This window comes from Fusarium oxysporum, chromosome VI (assembly GCF_013085055.1).
Source record: "Fusarium oxysporum Fo47 chromosome VI, complete sequence".
NCBI classification, from domain to species: domain Eukaryota; kingdom Fungi; phylum Ascomycota; class Sordariomycetes; order Hypocreales; family Nectriaceae; genus Fusarium; species Fusarium oxysporum.
The window spans coordinates 1197606-1224017 of NC_072845.1; the positions used below are offsets into that span (position 1 = coordinate 1197606).

The 26412-nt window shown below is 49.9% G+C and overlaps 6 protein-coding genes across 6 annotated transcripts; 2 read left to right on the top strand and 4 right to left on the bottom strand.

Annotated features, from left to right (window-relative positions):
• Positions 1–3917: 3917 nt before the first annotated feature.
• Positions 3918–4429, bottom strand: FOBCDRAFT_225375 (uncharacterized protein). The gene has a single exon (XM_059609687.1). It carries the CDS (start codon positions 4372–4374, stop codon positions 4069–4071), a length of 306 nt encoding a protein of 101 aa, XP_059467344.1. The 5' UTR covers positions 4375–4429; the 3' UTR covers positions 3918–4068.
• A 2320-nt stretch (positions 4430–6749) lies between these two features.
• Positions 6750–10196, bottom strand: FOBCDRAFT_251150 (uncharacterized protein). The gene is made up of 2 exons (XM_031187060.3): positions 9470–10196; positions 6750–9419 (listed from the first exon to the last, which is right to left on the bottom strand). Exons 1-2 carry the CDS (start codon positions 9943–9945, stop codon positions 6953–6955), a joined length of 2943 nt encoding a protein of 980 aa, XP_031038195.2. The 5' UTR covers positions 9946–10196; the 3' UTR covers positions 6750–6952.
• Positions 10197–11398: 1202 nt separating this feature from the next.
• Positions 11399–17308, bottom strand: FOBCDRAFT_294438 (uncharacterized protein; the record flags this gene model as incomplete). The annotated part of the gene is made up of 3 exons (XM_059611847.1): positions 11399–11672; positions 11717–16775; positions 16838–17308. The coding sequence occupies 3 exons, from the start codon at positions 17306–17308 to the stop codon at positions 11488–11490; spliced, it is 5715 nt and encodes a 1904-aa protein (XP_059465105.1). The 3' UTR covers positions 11399–11487.
• Positions 17309–21921: 4613 nt separating this feature from the next.
• On the bottom strand, positions 21922–23479 carry FOBCDRAFT_163112 (uncharacterized protein). The gene is made up of 2 exons (XM_031187056.3): positions 22732–23479; positions 21922–22679 (listed from the first exon to the last, which is right to left on the bottom strand). Exons 1-2 carry the CDS (start codon positions 22991–22993, stop codon positions 22051–22053), a joined length of 891 nt encoding a protein of 296 aa, XP_031038191.2. The 5' UTR covers positions 22994–23479; the 3' UTR covers positions 21922–22050.
• Positions 23463–25122, top strand: FOBCDRAFT_261726 (nucleotide-diphospho-sugar transferase). Its single transcript, XM_031187055.3, has 2 exons — positions 23463–23741; positions 23794–25122. The coding sequence occupies exons 1-2, from the start codon at positions 23633–23635 to the stop codon at positions 24630–24632; spliced, it is 948 nt and encodes a 315-aa protein (XP_031038190.2). The 5' UTR covers positions 23463–23632; the 3' UTR covers positions 24633–25122.
• Positions 25123–26281, top strand: FOBCDRAFT_225384 (U2-type spliceosomal complex subunit CWC24). Its single transcript, XM_031187054.3, has one exon. The coding sequence runs from the start codon at positions 25180–25182 to the stop codon at positions 26167–26169; it is 990 nt and encodes a 329-aa protein (XP_031038189.2). The 5' UTR covers positions 25123–25179; the 3' UTR covers positions 26170–26281.
• The last annotated feature ends 131 nt before the right edge of the window (positions 26282–26412 follow it).

Consider the following 26412-nt stretch of genomic DNA (forward strand, 5'->3'; position numbering starts at 1 on the left):
CCACTGCATCGTGACAAAAAAAAAAAAAAAAAAAGCCCCACGCGAGCCGCGGGTTTATGTTCCAGGGATTTCCACAAGAGGCAAGGTATTTTGGATAAAATTAGCCTATGATTTAAGGAAGTTATGATGGCCTAACGAAGAGTATAGCCCACGATTGCATTCAACTTATGCTCTCCTAAAGACACTCAATTGAAGGATAATGGGATTCTATGGGGTACCAACAGCGGACAATACCAGCACCGCGCTACCAGCTATCACCCACTAGTACCCGCTCTGTCGCGTCGCCTGAGTCGACGGAGAGGTTGGACCTGAGAGCATGAAACGGAGCCTGGGAAATTTAATTATAGGTTTCTCGGTCCTCTGTAGCCGGCTGCACTGCTACCACTCAGGGCAAGGGCAGCATCAAAATCCACCAGGATAGGCGCCTCAAGCCGTTGATTGGAGTTGCTCGGGAGAGACGGCAGTTCTCATCAAGAGCAGGACGGCCAACATTTTCCACGGAGCCGGAGTTGAGTGTAACTGATCAACAACCCGTCGATTTTCCTCCCCTCAACTTCGACTGCATTTGCATGCGAATCATGAGACTTGCCATGGTGCCGGATCTTGGCTAGGATTGGTCACTTCGACATCCAAGAGCCGCAATCAGACATATCCTTTCATCCGCAACACCGCGGTTGTTAAAATCAGCCCAGTTTTTGCCTGCCGTTGCGGCTCTGATATCGGACATTGGACGGCGCTTATCCGGTCAACATGCCTCCAATCATGCGAAAATCCCGGTTCGCTATCCGGAGCTATCTCATGTGAAGTTTTAGACCAACATATCTCAGCGGTCTTCTTTCGACCTCAGAAGCTGCGACCAGTGTCATTGCTTCCGGTTTGGTTTCAATCTGCCGACAGTGATTGCCTTCACTTCGTCACTACTGTCTGCAGTATCCCCTGTTCAACTTCGCAAGAGACGCGCACGCAAGGTGCTGCTGTGTAGCCGGACGACGAATGTCCTTTGACACAGATCTGCGCATGCGTGTCCCTCTCCGTCAAAGCTCTCGCTACATTGCGATTGCGCCTCAAAGTGACGCACAAGTAAGACAAGTTGCGCGGCGGTTTGAGATTATTCAAAGTAAGCTTGAATTCTAACTCATACCTGTCACGCCTGATCGGCGTTGATAGACATAACAAGCGGCATTTACGTTTCCTTATGTGCAACGCAAATCGCATGGGATTTGATTAAGCGCAAATTGGATTTCGGGAAGCCCCCTGGCGTGACGAAGTGTCGGTCTGTGTCTCTGTGATCTCTCTGAGCAGGCCAGGAATAAGGAAGCTTCTCCAGGCATTTGACATCGAGCAAATAATAAAAACAGGAAATGATGGTCATCAAAATTTCCACTTATTCGCGAATCAAGGGGATACAGAGGTCGCACCGCAAATCTGGCTTCACGACGATGATATCTGCACTGTCTGCCATTTCAAGCCCCTTGTCGCCAAGACCGTCAATGTCTCCCCCTGTTCTAGCAGCCCTGAGTGGCTCGACACCGAGATCTTGACCAGTGCAGCGAATCAAGGGACCTTTCTAGGGCTGCCTAGCTCGCCTTTAATCACAACTCATAGTTGGTGGAATCCTGTCCCATCCTCCACGATCTCAGGAAGCCTATGACTCTATCGTCATATTCACACGCGCCTGCAGCGGCTGTTGTTTCGAGGTTGAGTGATCTCGTGGTTTTATAAACCTGGAAGCGCCTACTGAAGTTCGGGAGCTCCTCCAAAACCGGTCCGGTGCGGGATCTCCATTGCACGCCCACCCCAGGCCACACCATTCAAGCCATCTCTCTCGCCTCTGCATGACAGGGATGGCTGACACGGGTACGAGTGCGTCATATGCGCCCCGGAGAGACAAGGAGGTGGAGTTGATCCCTGGATCTCCCGTGGCACGGTCCCCTGTCTCTTGTGTCTCTAACACACTCTCGATCGCTCATTGGACACTGGATATCGTTAATCCTGTCTTGGCCGTAGGTTATCCGCGTGTAAGAAACAAAGTCTTGTACACGTTGAGTTAAACAACTCACGATCGACGGTCGTTTCTAATTCAAACTGAGTTTCTGTCGGCCCGTGCCCGATGGGAGTGTTGATAATTTTGATGCCTTGATGGACTCGAACTAAGGTCTTGGTATTCAGGTATTTGCCGCTGATCAGGGGCCAAGGTTCAATTATGAGGCTGTTAAGTCAAGTTCTCGAGCTTCACCACAGGCAAACAATCTCTCATTGACTCAGACACGGCATTTAGAGTGCATTAAAGTCTGTGATTCACTTTGGCAATTTGGACCACCGCACCGAAAGTGCTTGGCAGACGGACGCTGCTACATCATCCATGGGTTAATTGATTAATTCTACCTTAATTCTGCCTTCACCGCAGCCTTAATGGTGATCTGCCGAACGTGCTTTGCAAATCACTTTTACTTTTCGGCAAGGGTCAATCATCAAGCCCAAAGAGTCGAATGCTTAAAGATGCCAAGCAAGGCATTTACAAGGGTCTTGATGAACTGGGCAAGAGGGCTCTGATCAGATACTGATGCCTGACCAAAGGAAGCTTCATCGGGCGGTACCTCGTCGTAGGCTTATCGAGTGCCAAACACTGAAGAGCATGCTGAAGTATGCTGTTACACGTGGTTCTTATTACGCAGTTCTACGTCAGGTATGAATCTCGTCATCATGAGGATCGACCCCAGACGCTTACCGACACGTGAGGGCACTCAAGCTGAACGCACGATCCGCCTCATATCAGCTGAAATCAGAGGATTTGGAAGTTCTGGTAAGTGCAACGACGTCAGTTGCGAGCACGTAATACCTACAAGCGACGCGATGGCACAAGAAATCAAAGCACAGCGGCAAACCTCAAGTGCTCTCTCCATGTTCAGTTGCTCCATTTCCATGACATGAAGTGGCTCTCTCCAGTATTGACTCCGCTGCTATCATTATCACACATGCCGATATCCACGAAACTTGCATTTACCTTTGAGCTAACGGACAGTAGTCTGCATCAACAAGCCGGCTTTTGCCTCGTGACTTTTATAGCCTGTCTCAAGGTCTCACGAATGGGCATTTGATTCTTTACTGCAAATCAGGCTCGTCGACAGAGATTCCTCGATCCTATCGGGGTACTCTCATAATGGATGCGAGACCTAGGACCTCCAGATTCATCCATGAACTTGTCATGCCATACAGGCAGGAGAGACGCCAAGAAGCTCCATCTGAACAAACGTCAATGGGAACGATAATTACCTGATCACGGCGTTGAAGTCCGAGAGAGGTTACGTTCTTGGCCCCGTTGGCCCGCAAGTATCTGTTATTGGACTTCGAAAAAAGAAAGTTTTGCATCGTGCATCAAACAGTGGCGGATAAGACTTGCATGAGCCCATGGAATATCACGTCGATTGGCTTGAACATCGCAACACCCTCAAGACAACTAAGCCCAAATAGTCTGATGAGGCACCTTCAAGATCTAAGCAAATGCCGGATCTTGCCACACCTTTTCGATCTCTCTCTCTGGGTCGAGACGTACTACACCTAGGACGGTAAAGACCAAGTCAACCTCAGCTCTTGCTGTCGATACACAAAAGTCAAAAGAAAGCTTAGGCGCGGCTCGCATCTGAAAGGTGAAGCCGAAGAACAGTTACTGATAACGCGTGGTCTGAAGTTAGATCCAGTTCTGATAACTGTGCCAGCTACGACCAGGAGGGAGTGTGCATCCGTGGCCAATGTCTGTCCGCCCGTGGTTAGCTTACACGACGCTATCGTCGTTCAATTGACATTGAATCTGTCGATAATAGCGTCTCGCTCCCGGTTGACAACTGCAGGGCCATAGACATCCCACGCTGATGCACTGGACCTGGCGTTGTTTCGATGCCTTGCATACATTGAGCTCTCACGTTTTTTCGGAGCACAAAGAGATATGACATTTTCGCTCAGCCCTGTGACACTCATTTGATGCCAGACCAGCTCGACGACGCAAAAGAGCTGCCAACAAACAAACAACCCCCCTGTCAGATCAATTGAGAACTCTCAGGCCATGATCATTCATGTCGTCCAGGTGCAGGTAGACATGAACTGCTCCTCTTGTTTGGTCAATTGCTTGGCGAAAGCTGCCATGCTAACGCCTAACGATGTTCCAGACTCGAGACCCGCTGCAAGTGCAAGACCTGACACGTACAAGGCCAGGGCATAATGAGAGGACATATGCATCAGCACTGGACTGTCTGTATGGATAAGGACGGTAGTTACGGTGCGACAGCGACAGGCTCCGCTTGAGAGTTGACGAGGGACAGAAAATGCCTCACCACAACAAGCCAACTTAGCCAAGCCAAGCAAGCTAACAAGGCACATTGAACGGCTTTCAGCGGATAACTTTTATTTACTTGCCTGAGTTGGTAAGTGGCTCCATTGGACTGAATCCAACAGTCTGGAAACACGAGCTCCATCACAACTCAATTGCTTGCTGTACTGCAACCTATTGATGGATGGAATGAATCAACAGCAACATCAGCCATGGACTGTTCAGGTCATGGTGGCGTCTTTCATCTCGGCACATAGAGCATCATTCGCTTGATGGATTCAGCTTTTTTTTTTTTTTTTTTGAATTGAGAGTCTCTTGGAATAAGCGCACCTGTCGTTTGTCAATGCCATGCTTCGGTACGGCAGAGCGAGCGAGTCTCATCCAGACACACCAATTACGTATCATCATGAGACGTGGGGTCGCGGTTACAGTACAGAACTGCAGCATGACATTTAAACTCAAGGAAGCTATATCGATCTGGGCTATGGCGTTGGTTTCAATGACGAGTGACAGTTGTAGACGCTGCACAAGGCATGTCACCAGGTGCTGGCGTTTTACCCTACTTGTCGGTTAGGTTACTGAGGTGAGGGGTGAGATGATGCTATCGAGCCTCTCCCCTCAGTCTCTCGGCGCCCAAAGGCAGCCACGGGATTGGTCAATTCGAGGATCGCCGAGCATCTGACAAAGACCATCATGGTCTGGGTATTTTTACTCTTTCCATGCATCTTTTCTAGACCCCTTTGGCGTCGGCTTGGCCGCGCAACTGACCACAAGCTTTTTAACAAGCTTACCGTTTGAACTGTAACTGACGAGGGGTTCCCACGGCCAAGAAAGACAGCGCAATACTATTTTAGGTGAGGGGAAACAAGCTCTTTCTCAACGCAGCAACGTGCATTCTCAGCGGCACAGCTCGTCGCTCGAACCTTGGCTTTTCTTGGCCCGGTGGTCTCGCCTAAGAAACACATAAAGTTGTTGAGACAGGCACCTACGCCCAAAGCTTCAAACTCAGCTGAGAAGCTATCTTCTGTACTACGAGGATAACTGTGGATGAGGAGCAAGCCACTTCCGTTTTCCCCCGCCATGTACCCCATATTCTTGGCGGAGACGTCTGCTTTAAGTCGAACGAAGAACCTGGGGGACCAGACTAAACCTACCTAATGGTGATGGAGTCTGCCACGCGATTCTCTGCGTTGGGTATCACCAAATTCATCTGCATCTGGGGTGCATCGGTGGCGGGAAAGCAGGACTCAAATCGGCCCTTGCGCACCCTTTACAGCGCGTAGATGGTGCTACACAGTATAATTTCACGAAGCCGTGAGCTGAGTTGAGCTGGGAGGAGACCCAATCATCAAGAAAACTGCATTCTGCCCTTGCTCAATACTTTCTGTTGCATAACATCACACCAACTCGAGTTAACAAAGCAGCAGACAGGACCTCGATATTACCTTCTCCCGCTTGTCCGTTCTCAAGAACCGAGGGTATAGACTGTTTGGGTGTTGTGTTGAGCTGCTACCTTCCAGGCTGGTTACTGGTTACGGTGAGCACTGGACGTCATTCCTTTGTGCTTACTCTGCCGATGTGATATACACGAGGGCACATGAAACACTCGCTCGGTACGAAGACGAGCAAGTTCAGAACTGTTATCGGTTGGTATCCGACACTTGTGCTACTGCCGAGTGGTGGCAAAGTGAATGCAACAATGAAAATCAGGCATGACCATGCTGTCCAGTTGGCCTGTTTGACACACATACAACTTGGCCCCCGGAACCCGACACAATACAATGCCTGCATTCAACTTCTTTCAACACCTCCATCTCGGCGTTACGGAACTTTCACGATCTTTGTCTTGCATTTGCCTCTGTGTTTTATCTGTCGAGGGGCGTCTCTTGCAATGGAATTTCTTCCCGAGATCGTCCACGACTCAACTGCTTTGTGACTAACACGTGGGGGCTTCACCACGATAATCATCACCCAGTGAAATGACCATGTGAGAATATTCTCTCACAAGTACAGTAACCACGCTGTTGTCTGATTGTCTTAGTGGAATGGTTTAGAGAAATGGTAAGCCGATCAGTGATGTAAGGGCCAAAGATGCCGTTAGCCGAGCTGAGAGCATCACGACGAGGGCATTTAATCAGTATACTTTGGAGCTTGTTACCATTTCGAAAGCCTTGAGGGCTGCTTTGAAGTTGAGGCAAGCTGCTGTCGGACAAAGCAATGCTCCCAAAGTATTATCCGGCCGTCTGTCATTCTGTTTGGCGAGCTGAGGGGTGTCAACCCGGGACACGCTTGTGGGAATGCTCGCTGTTCGGCATGTCCAAGCACCATTCGTTCATGTGCTGGATCGACGGCTCAAGACAAGTAAAGCTCATCAGACGACACTTGCAATTCATTGGCATACACAGCTATTTCGATTTACAGTGTAGGCTGCGTGTAATTACTACTCAATTCCTAAGGTATATCTGATGTAGCACCTATAACAAAGAGTCCATCCACCATCCAGCAACGCCGATCCAACAATAATTATAAAACAAGGCAAGTTTGAAGGAAGCTTGCTCCATCAGAGACTTCTAGTCATCCCCAACCAACCTGCATAGTCCAGAACGCCTGATTCTCTCTCTTTATTTGTTACTTGACTTCCTGTGCAGCGGGCTGTACAGGGTCGTTGATTTCCATATCTAACGGTTCGTTGTCCATCCATCCAGAAAAGTCATCGTCGTCGTCTGCTGCTGCTGAAGCGGCAGGTGTTGCCTCTATAGGACTGGCTGATTTTTCATCTTCTTGTACAAGTGAGGACTCGTTGGTGATCATCGAGGGAGGATGAGATGTTCCGCTATCTGTCACTGTCTGCTCATCACTTGAAGCCCACACTTGATGGTTTGAAGGGTCATCACCCGATGGTGTGGCGGGCTGAGAGTCCTCTGGGGCGGCAACGACGAATACATTCTGTCCATTGTCCGGCTCAGGTGCGTGGCTCTGTCTACGTCGTCCGCGAGAAGGTAAAGGAGGACGGTATTCGCCATGCTTCTCATGCTCATGCTCGTGCTCAGTATGGTTTTCGTGACGAGTCTCAAGAGATTCTACCGAATTATGGCCAGGGACTGGCTTCCTCGTAGGAACACTCGTCGGGGGTGCTATCCGCGTCATGCCATTTGTAGGCTTAGGGAGAGGTGTCCCTGGAGGAGGTAGTGGTTGACCTCTTCCCATGGGCTGACTGAGATCAAGATGGCTTGCTTGCTCTGCCTGTCTGCGAGCTTCTTTGTGTCGTTGATAAGCATTCCAGCCCCATTGCTTGGCTTGCAATGCTGCATTTGAAACAGCCGCCAGCGTAGTCTGTCTCTGGAGTGGATTATTCTGATGATCCCGAGAAGCTTCACTGTCGTCCGTCTCCTCTTCCACTTGAACAGGTACCTCCGGATGCTCACGGCGTGTAAAGAAACTCCTACCCAGTGACCCTGTCTGGCTCTTGATGGACTCTTTCAAAGAGGCAGCGGAGGAGCCTGGTCTTTCATCTGTGTGAGATGAACCAGTCGACGAGGTCGTGTTACGGCGGCCCATGGCAACTGGAGTCTTCTGAGTGTCTTCCGGTACATCATTGTTGAGGGCTTCGTTTGCTGATGAGGAAGAGCGTGAAGATCGGGTTGACCGTTGGGAAGCAGACGATGACTCCAAGGGCGCATCTGAAGTCTGAGGGGGTTTGGGAGAAGCGTCGTGTGAGCGGGAGTGCAGAGCCGCCATGTAATTGGTCGCATGATCAGGGGGTGATGTCGATGGCTTGAATATATCAGCGTGAGCGGCATCAGTACCCACGATAGGTTGTAGGGACGTCTTGGAGATCTTGGGCTTCAATACTGGGCTCGCACCTGGTCCCTTAGAGTCGAGACTGGTTGATGAAGCAGAAGCTTGAGGGTTGGTGCCTGTCCTGCTAAGTCTACGCCCAAAGAGACCCGTTGGCGGCGGTGTTGCTTCCATGATGGGGACTGTCTGGCTCTTTTCCAGAGGTTTCGTCTCCTCTGTTAAATCTGGGTTTCCATCAAGATGGCTGACAGCTGTGACATCTCCTGCCGCAGCAACTATACTTTCAGCATCATCAGTGGGAACCGTGGCGTCATCCCCTTCAAAGATACCGCCTCGCCACTGCTTGTGCTCCGTCTTGAAGAAAGGCATATCGTCCCAGAATGGCAATACGACTGTTTCTGCAATGACTTCCTTTATACGGTTCTCAATCTGTCGAAGAATGACTGTATAAGTGATTTGTCTCGCACTAACGATGGGTTCGATATCCATTTCCATCTTGGGCATGCTCTGGAAAGTTACCCAAACTCGGTTGCTTGGTGGCGGTTTGATCTTGAACAGCATATGACCCTCAGCTCTCTTGAGAACAGCTGCAAGAACAAGGTTAACTTCTCGTGCTTTAAATCTAGCGCCGAGGTCGATCTTTGCCGTGGCAGCAATTTCGATACGAGCGTTTCCTGAGTATTTGACGTCGGCTTCAACGACACATTCTCCCTCAACTGTAAGATCCTTGAGTTTGAAGTTCGTAAAGTAAGGTGCTGCCGAGCCGGTGTCAATTCCATTAATGGTAATGTGAGTAAGAAATGAAGGTCGTTTAACGCGAGAGATCTTTTTGGTGAGCTTCTCACGGATGAAAGCCTCAATATCCTTCGTCTTGTTGACTCCTAGGAAGACTCTCCCAAGCAATGCATTCAGCCATCTCGAATGGATGTTCTCTTCCGTAGAGTGAAGCTTCTGGACCAGTGAGATGATATTCTTAACATCGAAATGCAACGGCTTCGGCACTTGGCCATCCACCCCAAAACTCTGCTCTTGGTTTTTGAGCAGGGCAAAGTAGAAGTCTTCTTTTGCTGAACAGTTTTCAGAAAATAGGAAGAAAGGTTTAGAAACAGGGCTGTCAGAGGTCAATTCGGTACCAGCCTGTTTTCGGGACAGTCGGATCGCATTTCGCTTGATGAAGAGTTCGCCTTCAGGAGTGACATCACCGCCTGAGTATATACTGATTTCATGGTATGCCAGGGAAACAACATGTCTAACTTCAACTTGCTCTTCGTCGTCAAACAACATAAGATGGCCATGTCTGGACAAAGGTCAGCGAAGGGATGTGGGGTATGGATAAGCAGCACAAACCTCAAAACCACATAGAAAACGTTGCCAGCATTCTTGGGCCGTTGACTCGTACTGTTACTATTGTTGTCTAGAGGTCCTGGTGTGGGCTTCCTCTCGAATATGCTCCGGTACATGGTCTGATAGACGCTGGGGCTCGAAGGAGCCACGGTCGTAGATCCCACGGGTGTTGACCGTTCGATAGGCTTCGCATTGATCCCCATAGGCGTGTACTCTCTGCACACAGCGAAGAAGCCGGCGGCGACATCGAGGTCGTTTTCGTGCGCGCGGTTGTCCTTCTTGTGCGACCGCTTAGCGGCCTCGAGGGCGGTTGTATCATCGTCCTTGTCGACGATAGGGCTGTATTTCGGTTCGTTCGCGGTGTCGTCGACGATGGGAGAGGTATAGAATATGAACGCCAGCACAGACACTATCACCAGCGGTATAAACGTCAACCCGCCGAGGACGTATGCTATAAGAAGAGACTTGAAGCTGGCCATGGCTCCGAATTCCGGAGCCACAAAGGCTCTCTCAAGGGAGCTTTGTGCGCAGGAGGGGCACTATACTACACCCTAGGCTATAGCTAGAGGATACAGCGAGAAGGACGCATCGGATGGAGTGGAAAAGATTAAAGTCGATCAGGTACTGAAGGGAGAAAAAAGTAGTTGACGATGCGAGATCTTGGTTGGGGGAGACGGAATGATTATACGCGGAGTTAGTTGATAGGCTGGCACTTTCAAGTGAGTGTAAGTGACACCGCTAGAGGCTAGAGGTACCACAGGGAAGGTGAGGCAAGGCTAAGGTACCTCGAGCTTACGGGCTACATACGTCATGTGATAAATCCACTGGCTGACAGGCCTCCCCCGCCGTTCATGACTAGGACAAGGTACCTTGGGGAGCCTAGATATTCACGGAGACAGCGGCAAAAGAATGAAGGAGCTTCAGCGGGTCTCATGGGGATATACAGTGATCAGTCACTAATATTCTTATGATTATATCCAGTAAATAAATATCTCTCAAGTCCCGTACATCGTGAGAGGTGCAGTTCTCTGACGTACAACAAGATACTTGATTTGGCAAAACTGATGATCGCCGTAGAAGCACTAATTCTTCGATGGGAATGGGCTGAGATACGTACCGCACTAACAACCATGAAAGTCGAGGCCAGTTCTGCTGGGACCTGAAACTCAAATCCTGTGGAGGCATCACAAGGTGTCTTGTCTCTGGGTGGAGGCTACATATGACCACTATCAACTGAAATCTGTCCTCGGCCTCGGTTAACAAGTGCAAACAGCCCATAAACTCAACACTTTTATGGCTTAAATGACAACGTTGGGCTGTCTAGAGCCATTAAACGAATCACTTGCTTTCAAGGTCGCTACAACTCGAAATGAACAGTAATACAATAGACAGACAGACCTCACAACGCATCAATCAGTCTAATACGAAAATCTCATTCAGTCATCAGTACCCCTCGCCTAGAAACTCTCCAAGCACATCGCGTCTATACGCAAGCTCCTTCTTCTCTTTTGACCACAGCCTCGAGAACATTACATGAATCAATACTTCTCAGGTGAGCTGTGCTATACTAGACAACACCTAGACAGTAGACAAGACAAAAACTCCTGTAGGTCCGTTCCCAGCTTCCCATGCGCTGATCCGATTGAGAGAGGTCTGCTCAAACAAACAATGTGTTGGCTAAAATGCAGTGTGGTGTGGTGTGTTGATGTTTTTTGGTGTTTTCCGTCTCCGTCGATACTAGACTCGATCGGCAGATCTAATTGTGGTTGGTTGGTTGCAATGGCGTTTGCATACAGTATTATAAGAAACAAAGACAAAGTAGGAAAGTTTGACAGGTCGTAGCCGGTGTTTGGCTGTAGTAAGGTGATTATAGTCTTTTGGTCGCAGTGCTCCTGGGTTCATTGTCAAGGACGCGCAGCAGAAAAGTCAAGAAAATCATAAGTCTCATGAAAGTCCGTGAAGGATGTCGATCGTAACAGTTGGTGTTCGCCATACAACAGTGTATTGCTCGAAATGGTGTTCTACAGGTAATGGAATAAATGTGTAGGTGAATGAGTCTGCATGTGCTTAAACTCGAGAGCGTAGAGAAGACATAGTAGTATGAGAGTGTGTAAGTCCTGGGTGAGAGTGCGTGTGAGTGCTGTTGCCATGACGGCCTCGCTTAGAGAAATGATGAAGAGTTCCGACATCATGTTTGCCTGGAGCACTGTTAGTATATATACTCTCGTTCTTGTTACCACTTGTACTTACCATCGCAGCATGCTCGGACATTCTCGAGGCGGTCAGCTTCCCTATCCTGCCGCTCGATGATCTCCCTCACGTCCTCGGCACTATCATGGGCCTCGCTCGCTTCATAAATGTGAACGTTATGGGCACTACCACGGCCGCGGCGACTTGTGAGCGTGCCAGACAGCTGGCTTCCCTTCCAATAACCACTCAATTTGCTCAGCGTTCCAGTGGAGCGTTGTGGCTGAGCCTTCGGTGTCAGAGTTGGAATGTTCATAGACATACCAACTGCAGGCGACTCATTACGGGTTGTTCGAGAGTTATAAGACGACAGAGAGGGGGGTGCTCCCGGTCGTGTCCCGTTAGCAGCGCGCTGTCCGAACTGGGGGTTGAATTCATCAACATCCTCTCGAGTGAAGTTTTCCGCCATGTCCTCGACATTAGCTTGTTCATTGTTGGTGCGGAGAAGCAGGTACGAGAGAGAGTTGAACCAGGTCTCGTGTCGCTGTCCGGTTGCACAAGTGAACTTGATGGTTCGGCCAGGAGAGATGATGACCAAGCTCTTACGATGGAGTCCAGGAGGACTGGGGTTATCGTCAGTAACGACACGCACAGCCTCGATAGGAACACTCTTGGCCTTGAGCTCAGTGCGACCGGCAGTTGAGGGGTCTCGGTCGCTCCAGTAAAGAGTCCTAGTGTAAGGATGAACCCAGAAGTAGCGGCGATGTCGGTTCTCCGACATCTCTCCACGACCTGTCTTGCGAGTGTACTTCCAAAGATACTCACCGATCATGGTCTGGGTGATAGCCTGAATCATGCGGGGATCAGTGTTGGGTCCGAAACCGGAAGGATCCATGCCCATCTCGCCAGGGCGCATGTTAAATCGAGTGTCAAGCTCTGAAGCGAACGAGGATACAGATGACTTCCTAGATGCTGCTGTATGCTTCGATGGCGATTGTCTTCCGAGCTCGCCGTAGCTGACGGGATTTCGGACAGTACGCTGTGTAGGCGTAGCACGAGCCGTGGACGCTGGTGAGGTGGCCCTGTTTCCTGGGGTGGTTGGCCTTTGCTTAAGCGCTGAAGCAGGCCAAAGAGGTGGTCCCATGTTGTTCTGAGTGCCGTGAGACGAGTTGGATCGCGCAGCCTCGATGACTTGGCGGTGGTTCGCAGGCAAAGGAGGAGCATCTTGGATGGATGCTCTGCCACTTCTGGAGCTTCCAGGACGACGGATGGGGCTGGTGTTGAAGACATCGTCGGTGTCACGTTCGTGCTGGCTTGGGGTCTCGAACATCTCCTGTGATCGGCGAATTCGGACCGTGCCGGAGGTGCCAGTGGTTCCAGGAGTTCCAATGCTGGCCATCGACAGGCTCTTCTGATGGCTGAAGGCAGACTGAGCACGAGCCTTGAACATGGCGTCAATGACATCAGCTGTGAGAGATGTCTGCGCACCCTGATCGTTCATAATAACTACAGGCTTGTCGAAAGGTCGCTCGGAGTCCGGAGTGGCAGGCTCAGGAGTATCACTAGGAGATTGGCCGTTCTCATCCTCAACCATGAGAGGCGATGACCCTTGATCAATGCCGCGCTGGTTCTCAGGTGTTCTGGGCACATCCTGCTCAATGAAAGGTGACTTCATATCGCGGGGCAGAATGAATCCGTCTCTCTTGGGGGTTCGAGGAGAGACAGGGAAGGTTTCGACGGACTCGATATTGGAGAATCCAAAAGCAGGCAGCGTAGGTGTCTTGTAGACAGGGCTGACAGGCTCGACACCTTCGGTCGCAATATCGGACATGACGAGAGTAGGAGGCAGGGGAAGAGGCTCAAGAACAGGCTTGACGTTCTCAGAGATGATACCAGACAAAGCCAGAGATGGGGCAGGCTCAGATACAGGCTCAACATTCTGTGTAGACAGACCAGAAAACACGAGGGTAGTGGGGGTGGAAGGAAGCTCCTCACGAGGCTCACAACCCTCGGCATAGATAGAAGACAGATTGAGAGATGGCTTGGGAACCACCTTCTCTGGCTCGTTGATGGGCTCGACGGATTGAACAGCAATGGATGAGAGAGCCAGATCGGGGGCAGGGAGATCAGTGGGCTCGACATATTCTCGCTGGATGGCAGAGATAGTCAGCTCAGGAGCCGACTCGAAAACCGGCTCGACCTGTTCACCATGAATGGTTGAGATGGTGAGTTCAGGGATGACAGGTACTGGTACCGGCTCAGCGATAGGCTCGACTACTTCACCCACAATGTTAGACATAGCAAGCTCGGGCGCCTTGCTAGCGACAGGCTCGACATTCTCGCCTTGGATAGCAGAGAAGCTCAGAGCGGGAGCTGGAGGCAGAGAAGGAGCGACAATAGCCGGGATAACAGCCTCGGTCTCAGGTTCCGCAACTGGCGCAACGTGCTCGCTTCGAATGGTGGACATAAGAAGCTCAGGAGCAGGAACAACGGGCTCAGAAATGGGCTCAATGTTCTCTCCCCTAATGTTGGAGATGCTAAGCTCGGGGTTCTTCTGGGCGATAGGCTCAACGTGCTCGCCAATGATGGAGGACATGGACAGAGCGGGAGGTGGTGGCATGAACATGACAGGCTCCACAGGTGGCTCAGCAATCGGATCAACAATCTCAGTTGAGATGGAGGAGAGACTCAGGGCTGGAGCTGGAATCTCAGGCTCTGCGATAGGCTCAACCTGTTCAGTGACAATAGTAGTCATGGACAGATCAGGCAGAGGCACCTCAGGCTCGGCCTTGGGCTCGAGGCTATGAGCCACAATGCCAGACAAGCTGAGAGCTGGAGGCAGGATAACAGGCTCAGCACGAGGCTCAAGCTCTTGAGAAATGATCGAGGTCATTGTCAGGTCAGGAACAGGGCTCTCAGGCTCGGACACGGGCTCAACGCTCTGGTTAGAAAGAGCTGTGAGGGTCAATGCTGGAGGAGTTGGAACCACTTCGGGCTCCAAAACGGGCTCAACCTCCTCAGATGCGATCGAGGACATAGTCAAGTTGGGGGGCAGGATGGGTAGCATAGATGGAGGAGCTGGGAATAGGGCCAAGTTCTTCTCCATGTCGGGGTCATGCTGAGCACCAGCATCGCTGTAGACCATAGAAATTGGCCTAGAGTCAGCGAGGCTGTCATATGCCCAAGAGGGAATACGACGATCACGATCGCCAGATGGTCCAATTGAGGAATGCATGGAAGCACGTCGGATCGCTGCCACGACACTAACAGGTGACTCAGCGAAGTGTTCATCTCCATCATCCGTCATGGCACCAGTGGTAGACATCTGTGACGTTCCAAGGCCAGAAAGTCTGGGAACGATCTTAACAGGCTCAGTCATCATACCACTGTCAACCATAATAACCTTGGGCATGGGAGGTACCGCAGGTCGTGGTGATGATCCCCGGCGAATAGAACCAGGAGTCATAGAGCGAGCGCGCATGCGACTGGGTGTACCAGGACCGGCTGAATCGTCGTCACTACCGCCGAAATCTTGGAGCTCGGCAAATAGGCTCTGTCCTCCGGCCTGGGGTGTACCCTCTCGACTGCTGGCAAAGCTGACAGGGCTGCTCTGGAAGGTAGGCTCCTCGCTAACTTGTCTGGAGCGGTTGAAAATGCTACGGCTCATACGGAAACGGCTGCTTCTCTGAGAACCAATAGTGCCAGTTGGCGTCTTGGTGTATGAGTAGTCGTCCTCGTCGCCAGAAGTCGATGCAGTGCTATGCAGTGAGTTGCTGCTTGCATGACGAGTGAAGCCGGCGGGAAGTCGTGGAGCATTCTTCATGCTACCAAAGCCTCGGGTCGTACCCTCAGTCTCGGTATCATCGCTACCTGACATTTCCTCGGCCCCAGTTTGGAAGTCCTCAGTCTCAGTACCACGCTCATTGGCTGTCTCAAATGCAGACTCGCCACCTTCATTAGCGGTTTCGAACTGCTCGGTGTCTGTTGGGTGAGAAGTCTCAATACTAGGGAGAATAGTTTGGGTGCTGTTGCTGAGAGGAGACCTGGAGTTCATTGGCGAGACAGAGGCGCGAGGAGAAACATCATGCTGGTCCTCCCACTCGCCGTCATCAGTGATAACCTCTTGTCTGCTGGAGCGGAACGATCCAAGCAGACGGGGAGGCTTCTTGAATTCCTTAGACTCCTTGACACGAGACTTTCGGTGGGGCTTGTGTTCACCAGCATCGCTTCGTGCTTTCTCGAGATCATCGCGAAGATCCTGAATAATACGCCGAAGCTCAAGCTTTTCGGTCTTCTCACGGTGGAGCAGACCTCGTTGACTCTGGATAGTTCGCTGAGCGTGGGAAAGAGATGACTTCATAGTCTCAGTCTCAAGCATGGCGTGGCGGGGAGTGCCCTTGATAGGGGACACTGGCGGTGAATGCTCGGGCGTGAGATGGTCGGCGGATGATTCAAGATCGTCGTCGCTGGCGCGGATGCTGGGCTCCAGTTCTGTGACGGTTCGTCGCTGAGATGCGAAGGCCCTGGCGAGCTCCTGGTTCTGTCCAGTAAGGTCATCGATTCGGCGTTGCATAGCAGCACGCTCGCCCTCTGCCATGGCAATATTGCGCTTGACAGTACCAAGCTCAATATCGTGTTGCTTGACGGCAGCGGCATGTTGGTCAATCAATCGCGCGTGGTGCACCTTGACCTCATCGAGTTCTCGCTGAATAGTCACTTTTTCCGTCTTGATGACATTGAGAGACTGAGTGAGTTTCTTCTCACGATCCAAAGCTTCCTTGTGTTGAGCAGCGAGCTCTTGCAACTTGGTCTCAAGATTCCAGTTTTCCTCCTTATATCGATTCTCGCTCTCATCGAGGGATTTGAAGCGTTGCTGAAAACCCTCGGCTTCAAGCTCAAGTCGTGCCTTTTCAGCTTTGAGATCCTTATTCTCCTCGTCTCGCTCGGCGAGCACACCTTGCAGATTGCGAACTTGCGCGATGAGAGAAGTACTAATTTCGGCGGCGAACTCGATATCGTGAACTCGGTTTGAGGGCTGGTTGCGAATCTTGCGATTAGGCACGGTCAGCTTTGTAGGCGAACCTGTTGCTTGACTCTCGAACTTGGATGGGCTAACGGATCGCTGGAAATAATGTTAGTTAACTTCAAAAATGTTTTACTGCTGGGAATGCGAAAGCGACATACTCTACCACCTTTGTTCTCGGGCGCGAAAGGTGAATTGGGGTTGGCTTCATTGCTGGGAACTCTTTGCTTAGGCAATAAATTCCGGGCGGACTCTCGAGTTAATGTGTTAAACTCCTTCTCAATTCCAACCATTCGCTCGCGAAGCTCTTGTGACAGTTCCTCCTCGTTGTTCACCTTCTCAATCTCCTTAAGCTGCTCAGTGAGTTGTTTGCGCTGGAGAACCAAGGCATTACCCAGTTTTCCCGCCTCCTCGAGGCGACGCTCGGTCTCTTGCAAATGAGCAGCGAGCGCTCGCTTCGCGGATTCTGGGGAAGCAGGGCCAGTCACGAAAAAATCATGATCGTAGTTCGAATATCGGTGCTGAGCCGGCACGGGCGCGGGCGCAGGCGGTGTTGTTGTGATAAAAGGATCGTATTGCGCTGCGCCGGGAGCGGGCAAGCTTGGCTTGTCGGAAGCCAGTGAAGAAGCCATGATTGCAGAGCAAAAGTGGCCCTCTTCGGAAGAGGGCAAGGAAAACTTCCTCAATCACGCCTTGAAACCATCAAGATACGCAGACGGACGACGTAACAGGCCCGTCGCAGGGGTGATGGCTCTGTGTTTGTGGTGTGTTGAGAGTTTCGAACGTGTTGTGCTGGCTAAATGAAGCTGGGTCGTGTTTGTTGTTGAAAGACGGGGTACAGCACCTGTTAAAGTACCGGTACCGTAATAGATTAGACAGACCAGTCAGATTGCAGCAATGCCACCTGCAGGGAGAGTGCGTAAGATTGGAGCTAAGGTGCTGTGCTGTAAGAGAGCAGACCCGGCTGCGAGAAAAAATAAAGACAATTCCCACAGAAAAACAAAAGAAGCTATTATGGAAGAAAAAAGTGAAAGTGAAAGTGAAAGTGAAAGGCGATTAGGACCGTAACAGAAAGAAGAAAAGGGAGCTTTCAGGAGTAAAAAGAGAGTTCAAAGAATGAGTGTAATGCAGCGCAAACGTGAGGAACCTCGAAATGTCGGTCGGTCGTCGAGAGAAAATGCGATTGGAAATGCCCAGATTTGCGGGTGAGCGTGTGTCTAATTATTGACACACTGGTCGAATAGCGAATGGGAGCCAGCGATACTCCTTAGCCAGGTACCGCAAAACACACAAGCGCACAACGCACAAGCAAAGCAGAGCAAAAGCACAGGCAGACTGCACGACACACACAGTGGGTTGTACCGAGACCAAGACCAGGAATTAGTGGGAATTTACCCCTGTTGACTCTGGTTCAAGCGTCGCACCTCTGGCAGAGGCAGACCAAGGCAGTTGTGGTATTTGGAGCTTCTGGTGCTGGTTTCTGGAATGTTTTCTCGACGACTTATGCGACAGCGATCTTATTGCTCATTCCCGAGTGGAATTGGCAACTCGAAGGATCTCCAACGGCTGAAAACACTTGTTACCGCTCAAGGGGCGTTCTGTCACCAATGCAACCAAGCCAACGGCGACAAAGGAGGCGCAGACAGAGTTTCCCAGCAGTGACGTGGGCGTTTGTTGAAGTTTGACGCGAAAAAGAAAGGACGAAGAAAAAAGAAGATGAGTCCAGACTCGAGAGCGCGCGCGACAACGAGAGATGTTGATATGGTGCGCACTGGTACCTGACCTTCAGGTGGAGTCTGCTCCGGCGACAAAGTCTCTTTTCAATTCCAGAGTGGACTGGGGTGGATCGACTGATTTCAAGGGCGGCCGGCCAGTGACGTTTGAGGTTCTTCGCTAGGAATTGGGATGTCGCCCTTGTAAAAGGGTCCGAGGTTGGCTGCAATACGAAGCAGTAGGAGAAGGAATTATGCAGATGCACTAGTGATTGAGATGTCCGTCCGTCACAGTGAAAACTGAGCAAGACAAGAACTGCTAAGGAGCAAGTTCTCTCAAAGTGTCGTTTCGAAGTCGATTGTCCTTTAGAAAAAGAATAATGAATGGATGGCCCCGTGACGGTGACCTAAAAGACAGGACAGTATCGAAAGGGGGACGACGTTGCCGAGTGATTGGTAGAGGGCATCCAAGACTGAGGTCAAGTAAACGCGCCGTCTGTTTTCCCTCTGTTGCCGTTCCGTTCCGTTCGGGGCTATCGCCTATCGCCCGTCGGTATCGATTGGTTTTGCTGCTGGGTTAGTATTACGAGTATGAGGAGAAAGAAAAAGAGAGAGGTCGTAGACGAAAAAAGAGAAGAGGGATTAGGATCACTTTTGTGAAAAAGTATTTGAGGATACGGTCAGGTAAGGAGAATGGAGAATTGACGGGGGAACAGCTGCTAGCTCAGGCCAGGCCCAGGGTGAAGCGAGAGGTGAAGTGAAGCTGAGCACTCTGATTCCCGCTCTTTCTTCTTTTTTTCGGGTCTGTCTAGGTATCTAACTTCACTCAATGGCGGGGTTTAAACAAGGAACATGCTCCAGTTTGCAGGCTGTGCGTTCATGGGAATCTAAGCAGCCTGGGCTATCGACAGTGAATTCCTCTGTGAATGACCGAATGTTGCTATTCCTAGCTGTCTACCAGCTATGGATTGGATGACTTGTGGTATACAGTCCCTTGTTGCTTTAGCGGTCCTGCACGGTACCTGATGATTTCCGCTGTTTTGCCCCTGCGTTGTTAGTACCTGCGTCGAGCTACGCTGGCTACCGAGATGTACATGGACAAGGGACATGACCTGCTGACTGCACTATGTACAAATTCCTCTCAAGTCTTGAGCTCTTCTGTTTGGAGTTGCTGAACCGGGAATGAGAGTATCACTGACTGGGATGAACGTGGAGTCTATAGTGGACCGTGGAGAGTGGGACGGCCGTGAAAGACACCGCATTATTGATAGTAACTAGAGTTAGTAGCTAATAAAAGCTCACTTGTCTCTGGATGATACATAGCTCGATCTGCTGCTAGTCAGGCTGAGCTACTCAGTCGTTGTTTGTTTTTGTTCCGATCCTGTTTACTCAATGCATTGTTTGTCTCGATGCTGCTTCTTATCAGCTTGGTTGCGTAAAGTACCGTACCCAATTCTGCGCCTGAAATTCCATAGCAAGGACCCTCAACAGGTCTGTGTTCCAGCTTCGAGAAGGGGTCAGACAAGGATATGCTTATTGGCTACGTAACGAGCGGGATTGATTCACAATGCTACTGTAGGCTACCCGCTATGCTCATCCCAGCTTTATTCTCTTGCTGTCAAGCGTGAGTGGACAAATGAAAAGACCATCTGCTTCCACAACCAGCCAATGTACAGTATGTTTCGATATCGATATAAACATTTGCACTCTGCATGCGGTTTGGAAACTTCAACACCAGCTATGATAGGCCAGTAGTCTCGACTTGAGGCGTTCATCAGGGCTTTTCATCATCGTAAAAGAGCTGCCACGCTTTCTTTAGTCGCCGTTAGGCAAACGCCTCACGTCAAAGACTGAGCTTCCAGCCCGTCCATCGAAGAATTCAATGCCGCTAGCAGAGCTGCCAACTCATCAGCACGAGCCAAAATCTTCAGTGATCATCCGGTGTTGGAACTCAATTGTAGGCATTTTCCTTGTTTACTCAACATGTCTCTGCAGCAATGAGCTCAAGATGCATTGCTACTCTCGAGGTGTCATCTGGAGCAAGGCTGCGGGGTTTATGCAAACGATAGTAATGGGTAGGGCATGATTAGCCTGCATGTGCATGCAGTAGCGGTCGTGAAGTTCGAGGAGAGTAGCCTAGAATGGTTGAAAACAAACAAACAACATGGCGCGATTCGTGATATTGACTTTTGGTTACCTCCAAAAAGTCAACAACACGACACCATCACCAACCACCACCAGGAATTGATTATCTGGTATCACATGCCGTCATCACATCATCAGCAAGATGCGCACAAACCGAAAATCCAATGAGCGCCCAGATTTCTCCAACAGTCCGCATAAATACCCTCATTCATCTCATTTCACTGCCAAGGTTGTCCTTGACCAGGGTCTCTCCTCGGCCAATTACGCTTAGCTACCAAACCTTGTTAGTTAGCGGAGACGATTGAGTAACTTATTGGCCTTGCAGGCTTTCACTTTTGCCCTCTGTCGGTTGCTTTTCCCAACAGATGAGATGTGATGTGATGTGATGCTTGCTTGACCAGATCTGGATTTGGAGCTGCCCGCGATCGATCCAGACCGTGTCCAAAAATAAAATAGCAGAAACCAAAAGAAGGTTTTCGTTTGCCTGCATTGGATCATTCTGTCTATGCAATTCTCAGCTCCGTTTGGTTGATACGAGTCTACGACATGCATTGGTTTTAAGCTATCGTTTGGCGTCTTGGCCAATTGCAGCTCTGTGGGCAACTCCTCTACAGACACGTCAGAACTAAGCCTCACATCTCAATATCGCTTCCATGCACTGCTTTGACGATGGCCTCTGCTGGTGAATCATACCTTAGTTCATGTATCCTGCGGGAGAAAGGGGTTTCTGATGTAAGAGAGGCCATTGTTGGGCAATGGAGCGAGTGAGAACTCTACGTGTCATTTATGTTTCTGTGACAATGTGTTGAGGTAGCATCTGTTACGTCAAACGAAGGCATCAACGAACACTGCGGCAGTTGTTATCATATAAGCAACTACGTAGTAGCCAAACGGCGATAAGTCCCAGTACTTAGGCATAAACCAATTCGTCTGCCTCGGTTCGGTTTAATCTTCAGTTCAAGGAGTGACGTTAGATTTTCTGAGCTTCAAATGCGTGGATACAGGGTAGCAACTTCGACATGATCGTCGAACATATCAGCACATAGAATCACACAATCCATTCAGGCTCCCAGAGAGACTACGAATGGTACAATAGCTTTGGGTAAAAACATGCCCCTTGGTCACAGGGTTTCCCATGCCTGGTTAGGTACATACTTGCCCTCAGTGAGGCTGTCCATGACTTCGTGTGAAAGTCAGGGTCTAAGTGTTAGAAACTCAAGGTCTGTGCAAAGACCCTACTTACATACAGGACGCACATTTTGCTTGATGGACGATCATGCAATATTCCCTAGGTTGAAGTTGAGATAGATAACCTGAAATTCACTTCCTCTTTGCACACCCTGCAAAGCACTAGGTGAATCATCAATCTCAATATGCTCTGCCAGGAATATCGTCAATGTTAACTCTAATGATATTATGCTACATATTTAATGCTTCAAGCGTAATCTAATGCTGTATACATGGGCCCAGTCGGAACTCCCATCACCCTGGACATGAGGCAACAAAATCCATGGACGTCAGTTATGTGCTGGCAACTCAGCCGGCCCATTATAGCCCTGCAACGGAGTTCCAGATAGCTCTTGTGGAGATTGAGGCTGATATTGATACCCTTTCGAAGCATACACGTACTGACATTGTTGCCAAGCATCCGTCATCGGGTTGTTATTCAAAGGTGGTTGCTGTTCGCCCTGCTTGGCAGCTTTTTCGTTTCTGCGCATCTTCCAAAATAGATATATAACAGCCACAGCCATGATAGCTCCGACACTAACACCAGCCCCGATTCCTGCCTTTGCACCGGTGGAAAGCCCTGCGGGTGTTTCGGATGGCTCTCGTGTATCCGGCACAGAACTGGACGGTATGGATGCGTCGCTTGTCGTGGTGAAAGAAGCAGATGCCGTAGAAGATGTGACGTCCGTTGTTGTCGATGCGGTTTCGGTCGTGGACTGGCCACTAAACATTGTACCAACAACGTCATATCGAGTCGCCTTTCGGTTCCATGTCGCCCAAACTTCGGGGTCAGATGGGAGTACATTGAATCTGCCGACGCCACTGTTGCAACAGTTGGTATTGTGGTCACAACAATAAGATGTGTCACTGCCTGTAATGTTGGAGCATGATATTAGGTCAGTCCCTCCTGTGTCAGCGCCTGGAAAGAGTAAGTATAACTGTGCGATATCTTTTGTATGATCGTCACCAACCCAGGCAGAACATTGCACACTCGGGCGATTCCCAATTCTTATCCGTACATGAACCTCGCACGGTATTTCCATTGCCCCCTATGCATAATTTGTTCGATAGACATACTGTTCCTAGGCCTCCAGAGCAACAGACGCTCTGCTTTGCATTGGGATCACAAGGATGGTCTTCGGCTTCGAGGCCATTGGGATAGTAACACTCGTTGGCGGCGAAACACAATTGTGAGAAGGAAAGAAACAGAAGAGAAAGGATGGGCCTTTTCATCTTGATAATTAACTTGCACAATAGTATAGAGAAGAGTGTGTACTATGTAGGAAAAAGAAGTACAGAGTTTCGAGGGAAAGCTGAGTAGAAAGGACGGAGAGAAAGCTGAAGAGCGACCCAACAGACCAGAGATTAGACTCATGCGACAATTTGTCTTTGGAACTGTTGGTTGCACCAACCTTGGCAGTTCCAGGGAGTGTATGAGAAGCTGCACGAACCCGTTGGTCTAAGAACCATGTGCTGTACAGAAATAGACGCTCGCTGGCTGAGCCAGCAGTTATCGTCCCAAGGAATTGTCCCGACCATCGCTTGATTTTGGGGACATCTCTAACGAGGGCTGAAGTTGTGTTGGTTGTAGATTCCACATGAGACCATATCGTGAACTCACTGGTGTGTTGGTTGAAGACAGTTGTGGTTAAATGGTTTCCTATACCGGGCGGTAAAAGAGGATTGATAATTGGCTGTACGACACTGTATCCCGATACGGCCGGAGACTCGGCCCCACACCGATTCAGGAGTCCATCCATCGCCGCGGTTAATGGCGACAGGGCTGAAATTGTCTTATTGTAATTCTGCCCGAAGCTGATCGCATTATGTCGCTTCAACTCCCTTCAACTCATTGAAGTCAGTCTGGCCACGATGTTGTCACCGGCTTTTGCGCACCGAAAGTATGTCTACACTGCGTCGATAGCCGCCGTGATCGTCATCTTTTTGACTGTCAACTACGCATATAGCGGCAGGATAAGACGTTAGTTGTTCGCAAACCCTCAGCCTGGATTGTTTGCTAATGCACATAATAGCAAGTAGGCTGCCTGAACAAGACGCATTGCCTACGGCTCCCGCCACTCTGCAACAGGAGCCTTTTCCACACAAGATATGGCAAAGTTGGAAAGATGACTCAGAGAATCCGACTGATCGAACAGTTGGCTTTCCACATCAATGGCGTGCAGTCAATCCAGATTGGCGGTACGAGCGCATTACTGACGCCAACAATGACGCCTATGTTCGCGATAGATTTGATGCCAACATTTCAGACGTCTTCACAAGCCTGCAGGACCCAATTCTAAAGGCCGATTTCTTGAGATATCTGATACTGCTGCGCGAGGGTGGTGTATGGGCTGATATCGACGTATTTCCCCATCAGCCAGTATCAAGATGGATCCCGAAACAGTTTCAGGGCTCAGTAAATCTGGTCGTTGGAATAGAGAATGACCACCACAAACAGCCCATCTGGCCTGGCTCCTCATACTCTGTGCAGTTATGCCAATATTCGGTGTTGGCCAAGCCAAACCATCCTGGCATCAAGACGCTTGTGAACCAAGTGGCAGAGGATCTCAAGAAACTTCTTGAGTCCAAACAGCCCGGGGAGGCAGTTTCTTTCGAAGATGTCATGTCCACTACTGGACCCTTTGCTTTCACAAAAGTTCTCATGGACTACTTCAAGGAGTCCACAGGTGTGGAACATACCGGAGATGAACTAGATAGACTTGAAGAGCCTCGATTGATTGGTGATGTCCTTGTCCTGCCAAAGGATAGCTTTGGATGGCTGCCTCAAGAACACACTCATGATAAAGGAGATCCAATTATCCTTGTCGAGCATTTGTTTATCGGATCATGGCGAGATGGTCATCCTGGATGATGCCAAGAGGCGATATATATGGCGTTTGTGTATTATGGGAGGCGTTCCTGAATTTATGGTAATTCGAAAATGCCCAAGGGCAGCCGACGAGAGAGATTTATATATGCAAGAGAACACATCGAGGCCTACGACAAAAGAAGAGTGCCAATTTGAGGTACCACTAACGATTGATAGATCATATTCTCGTGATACTGAACGATATGGGGTACGTGCATTCTGGATGGTGGCCCACGGATGGATAGGATCTAGTCTCAACGCGGATGGATTCTTTTCCCGCCAAAACAGCGTCATGGAAAGAAAATGCGATAATTGAGGTCTGACGGAGACATCATATCAAGGTCAAGAAGAAATACCTGACAATTGCCAAATGTCATTATTCATATTTGACTGGCTCCCGACTCTGACACCAACGCTACGCGCAGTCACATGATCATTTCTAGATCCCTCCATCTTGTAGGTAGTCAAGAAAGTTTGATTTCCAATCTGCAACGGTCGCATTTAAAACCCACACCCGTCACTTCTAAATTGACCACCAAGAACCACAAAGATGGCCGATTCAACAACAGAACCACAAGCGTCTGCCCCAGTATTCAAGAAGCGAGGCGCAAAGGGCAAAGCAAACCTGCGAAAACGACCCGCGACGCCACCTCCCGCCGATAGTGACGATAGCGACTATTCATCATCAGAAGACGAGTCGGGACAGCGCGTTAAGCGGCGCAAGAAGACTGTCACCGTCACAGCATCCTCAAAAGACTTGGCAACAGGGAAGACGGATCTTCAAGCGACGGTTTATACAGCAGACCGCAATGTACCCATCACAAGTACCAATGACGCGACAAAACACAGCAACTGGTACGATGAAGACTCTCAGGATGCGCTATCAGCAAAGAACCTCCTAGGCTCAACAAGAACTGCTACAAAGGATTCACAACCAGATGGAACATATAAAGGACTCGCAAAACAGACGACTTTCATCCAAAAGAACCCCGATGCACCCAGCAGAGCGAAGGGTCCCGTCAAGGCCTCCTCAAATGTTCGCACCATCACCATCATGGACTTCAAGCCAGATATCTGCAAAGATTACAAAAAGACCGGCCACTGCGGCTTTGGCGATTCTTGCATCTACTTACACGATAGAACGGACGTAAAGCAAGGCTGGCAGCTTGATAAAGAATGGGAAGAAGTTACCAGGGGGAAGAAGAACCTAGGAGGTACCATCATCGCGAGCGCTAACCGCGACAAAAAGGAGGAGAAGGCGGAAGACGAGGCAGAGATTGCTATGTTGGAGAAGATTCCTTTCGCATGTATCATCTGCGAGGGGCCTTATAGGGAACCTATTCAGACGAGGTGCGGACACTACTTTTGTGAGCCATGCGCTCTCAAGAGATACAGAAAGGACCCAACGTGCGCATCATGTGGAGCTGGCACAAACGGCGTATTCAATTCAGCCAAGAAGCTGAAGAAGTTATTAGAGAAAAAGAAAGAACGCGAAGACAAGAAGAAGAAGGAAGAGGAAGAGGCCGAAGAGGAGCCATGAGCATTGGGCTGGGCTTGGGCTTGGGCTTAGACATGTATTTCTAAAAAAACCGTTTTGAAGAAGAAAAGATACCACGATATCCCGAATGGAGCACTTGATCACTTTATACAAATTTACTGACCATGGCTAATTCTGCTTCTCTTGTCCTTGTGATCCAAGCACCAGACTTACTCTCATCTTCCTAGGAGAGGCTCATGGTATACACGTGAGCAAAGCTTCTGGAAGATGACGTGCATGCTGATA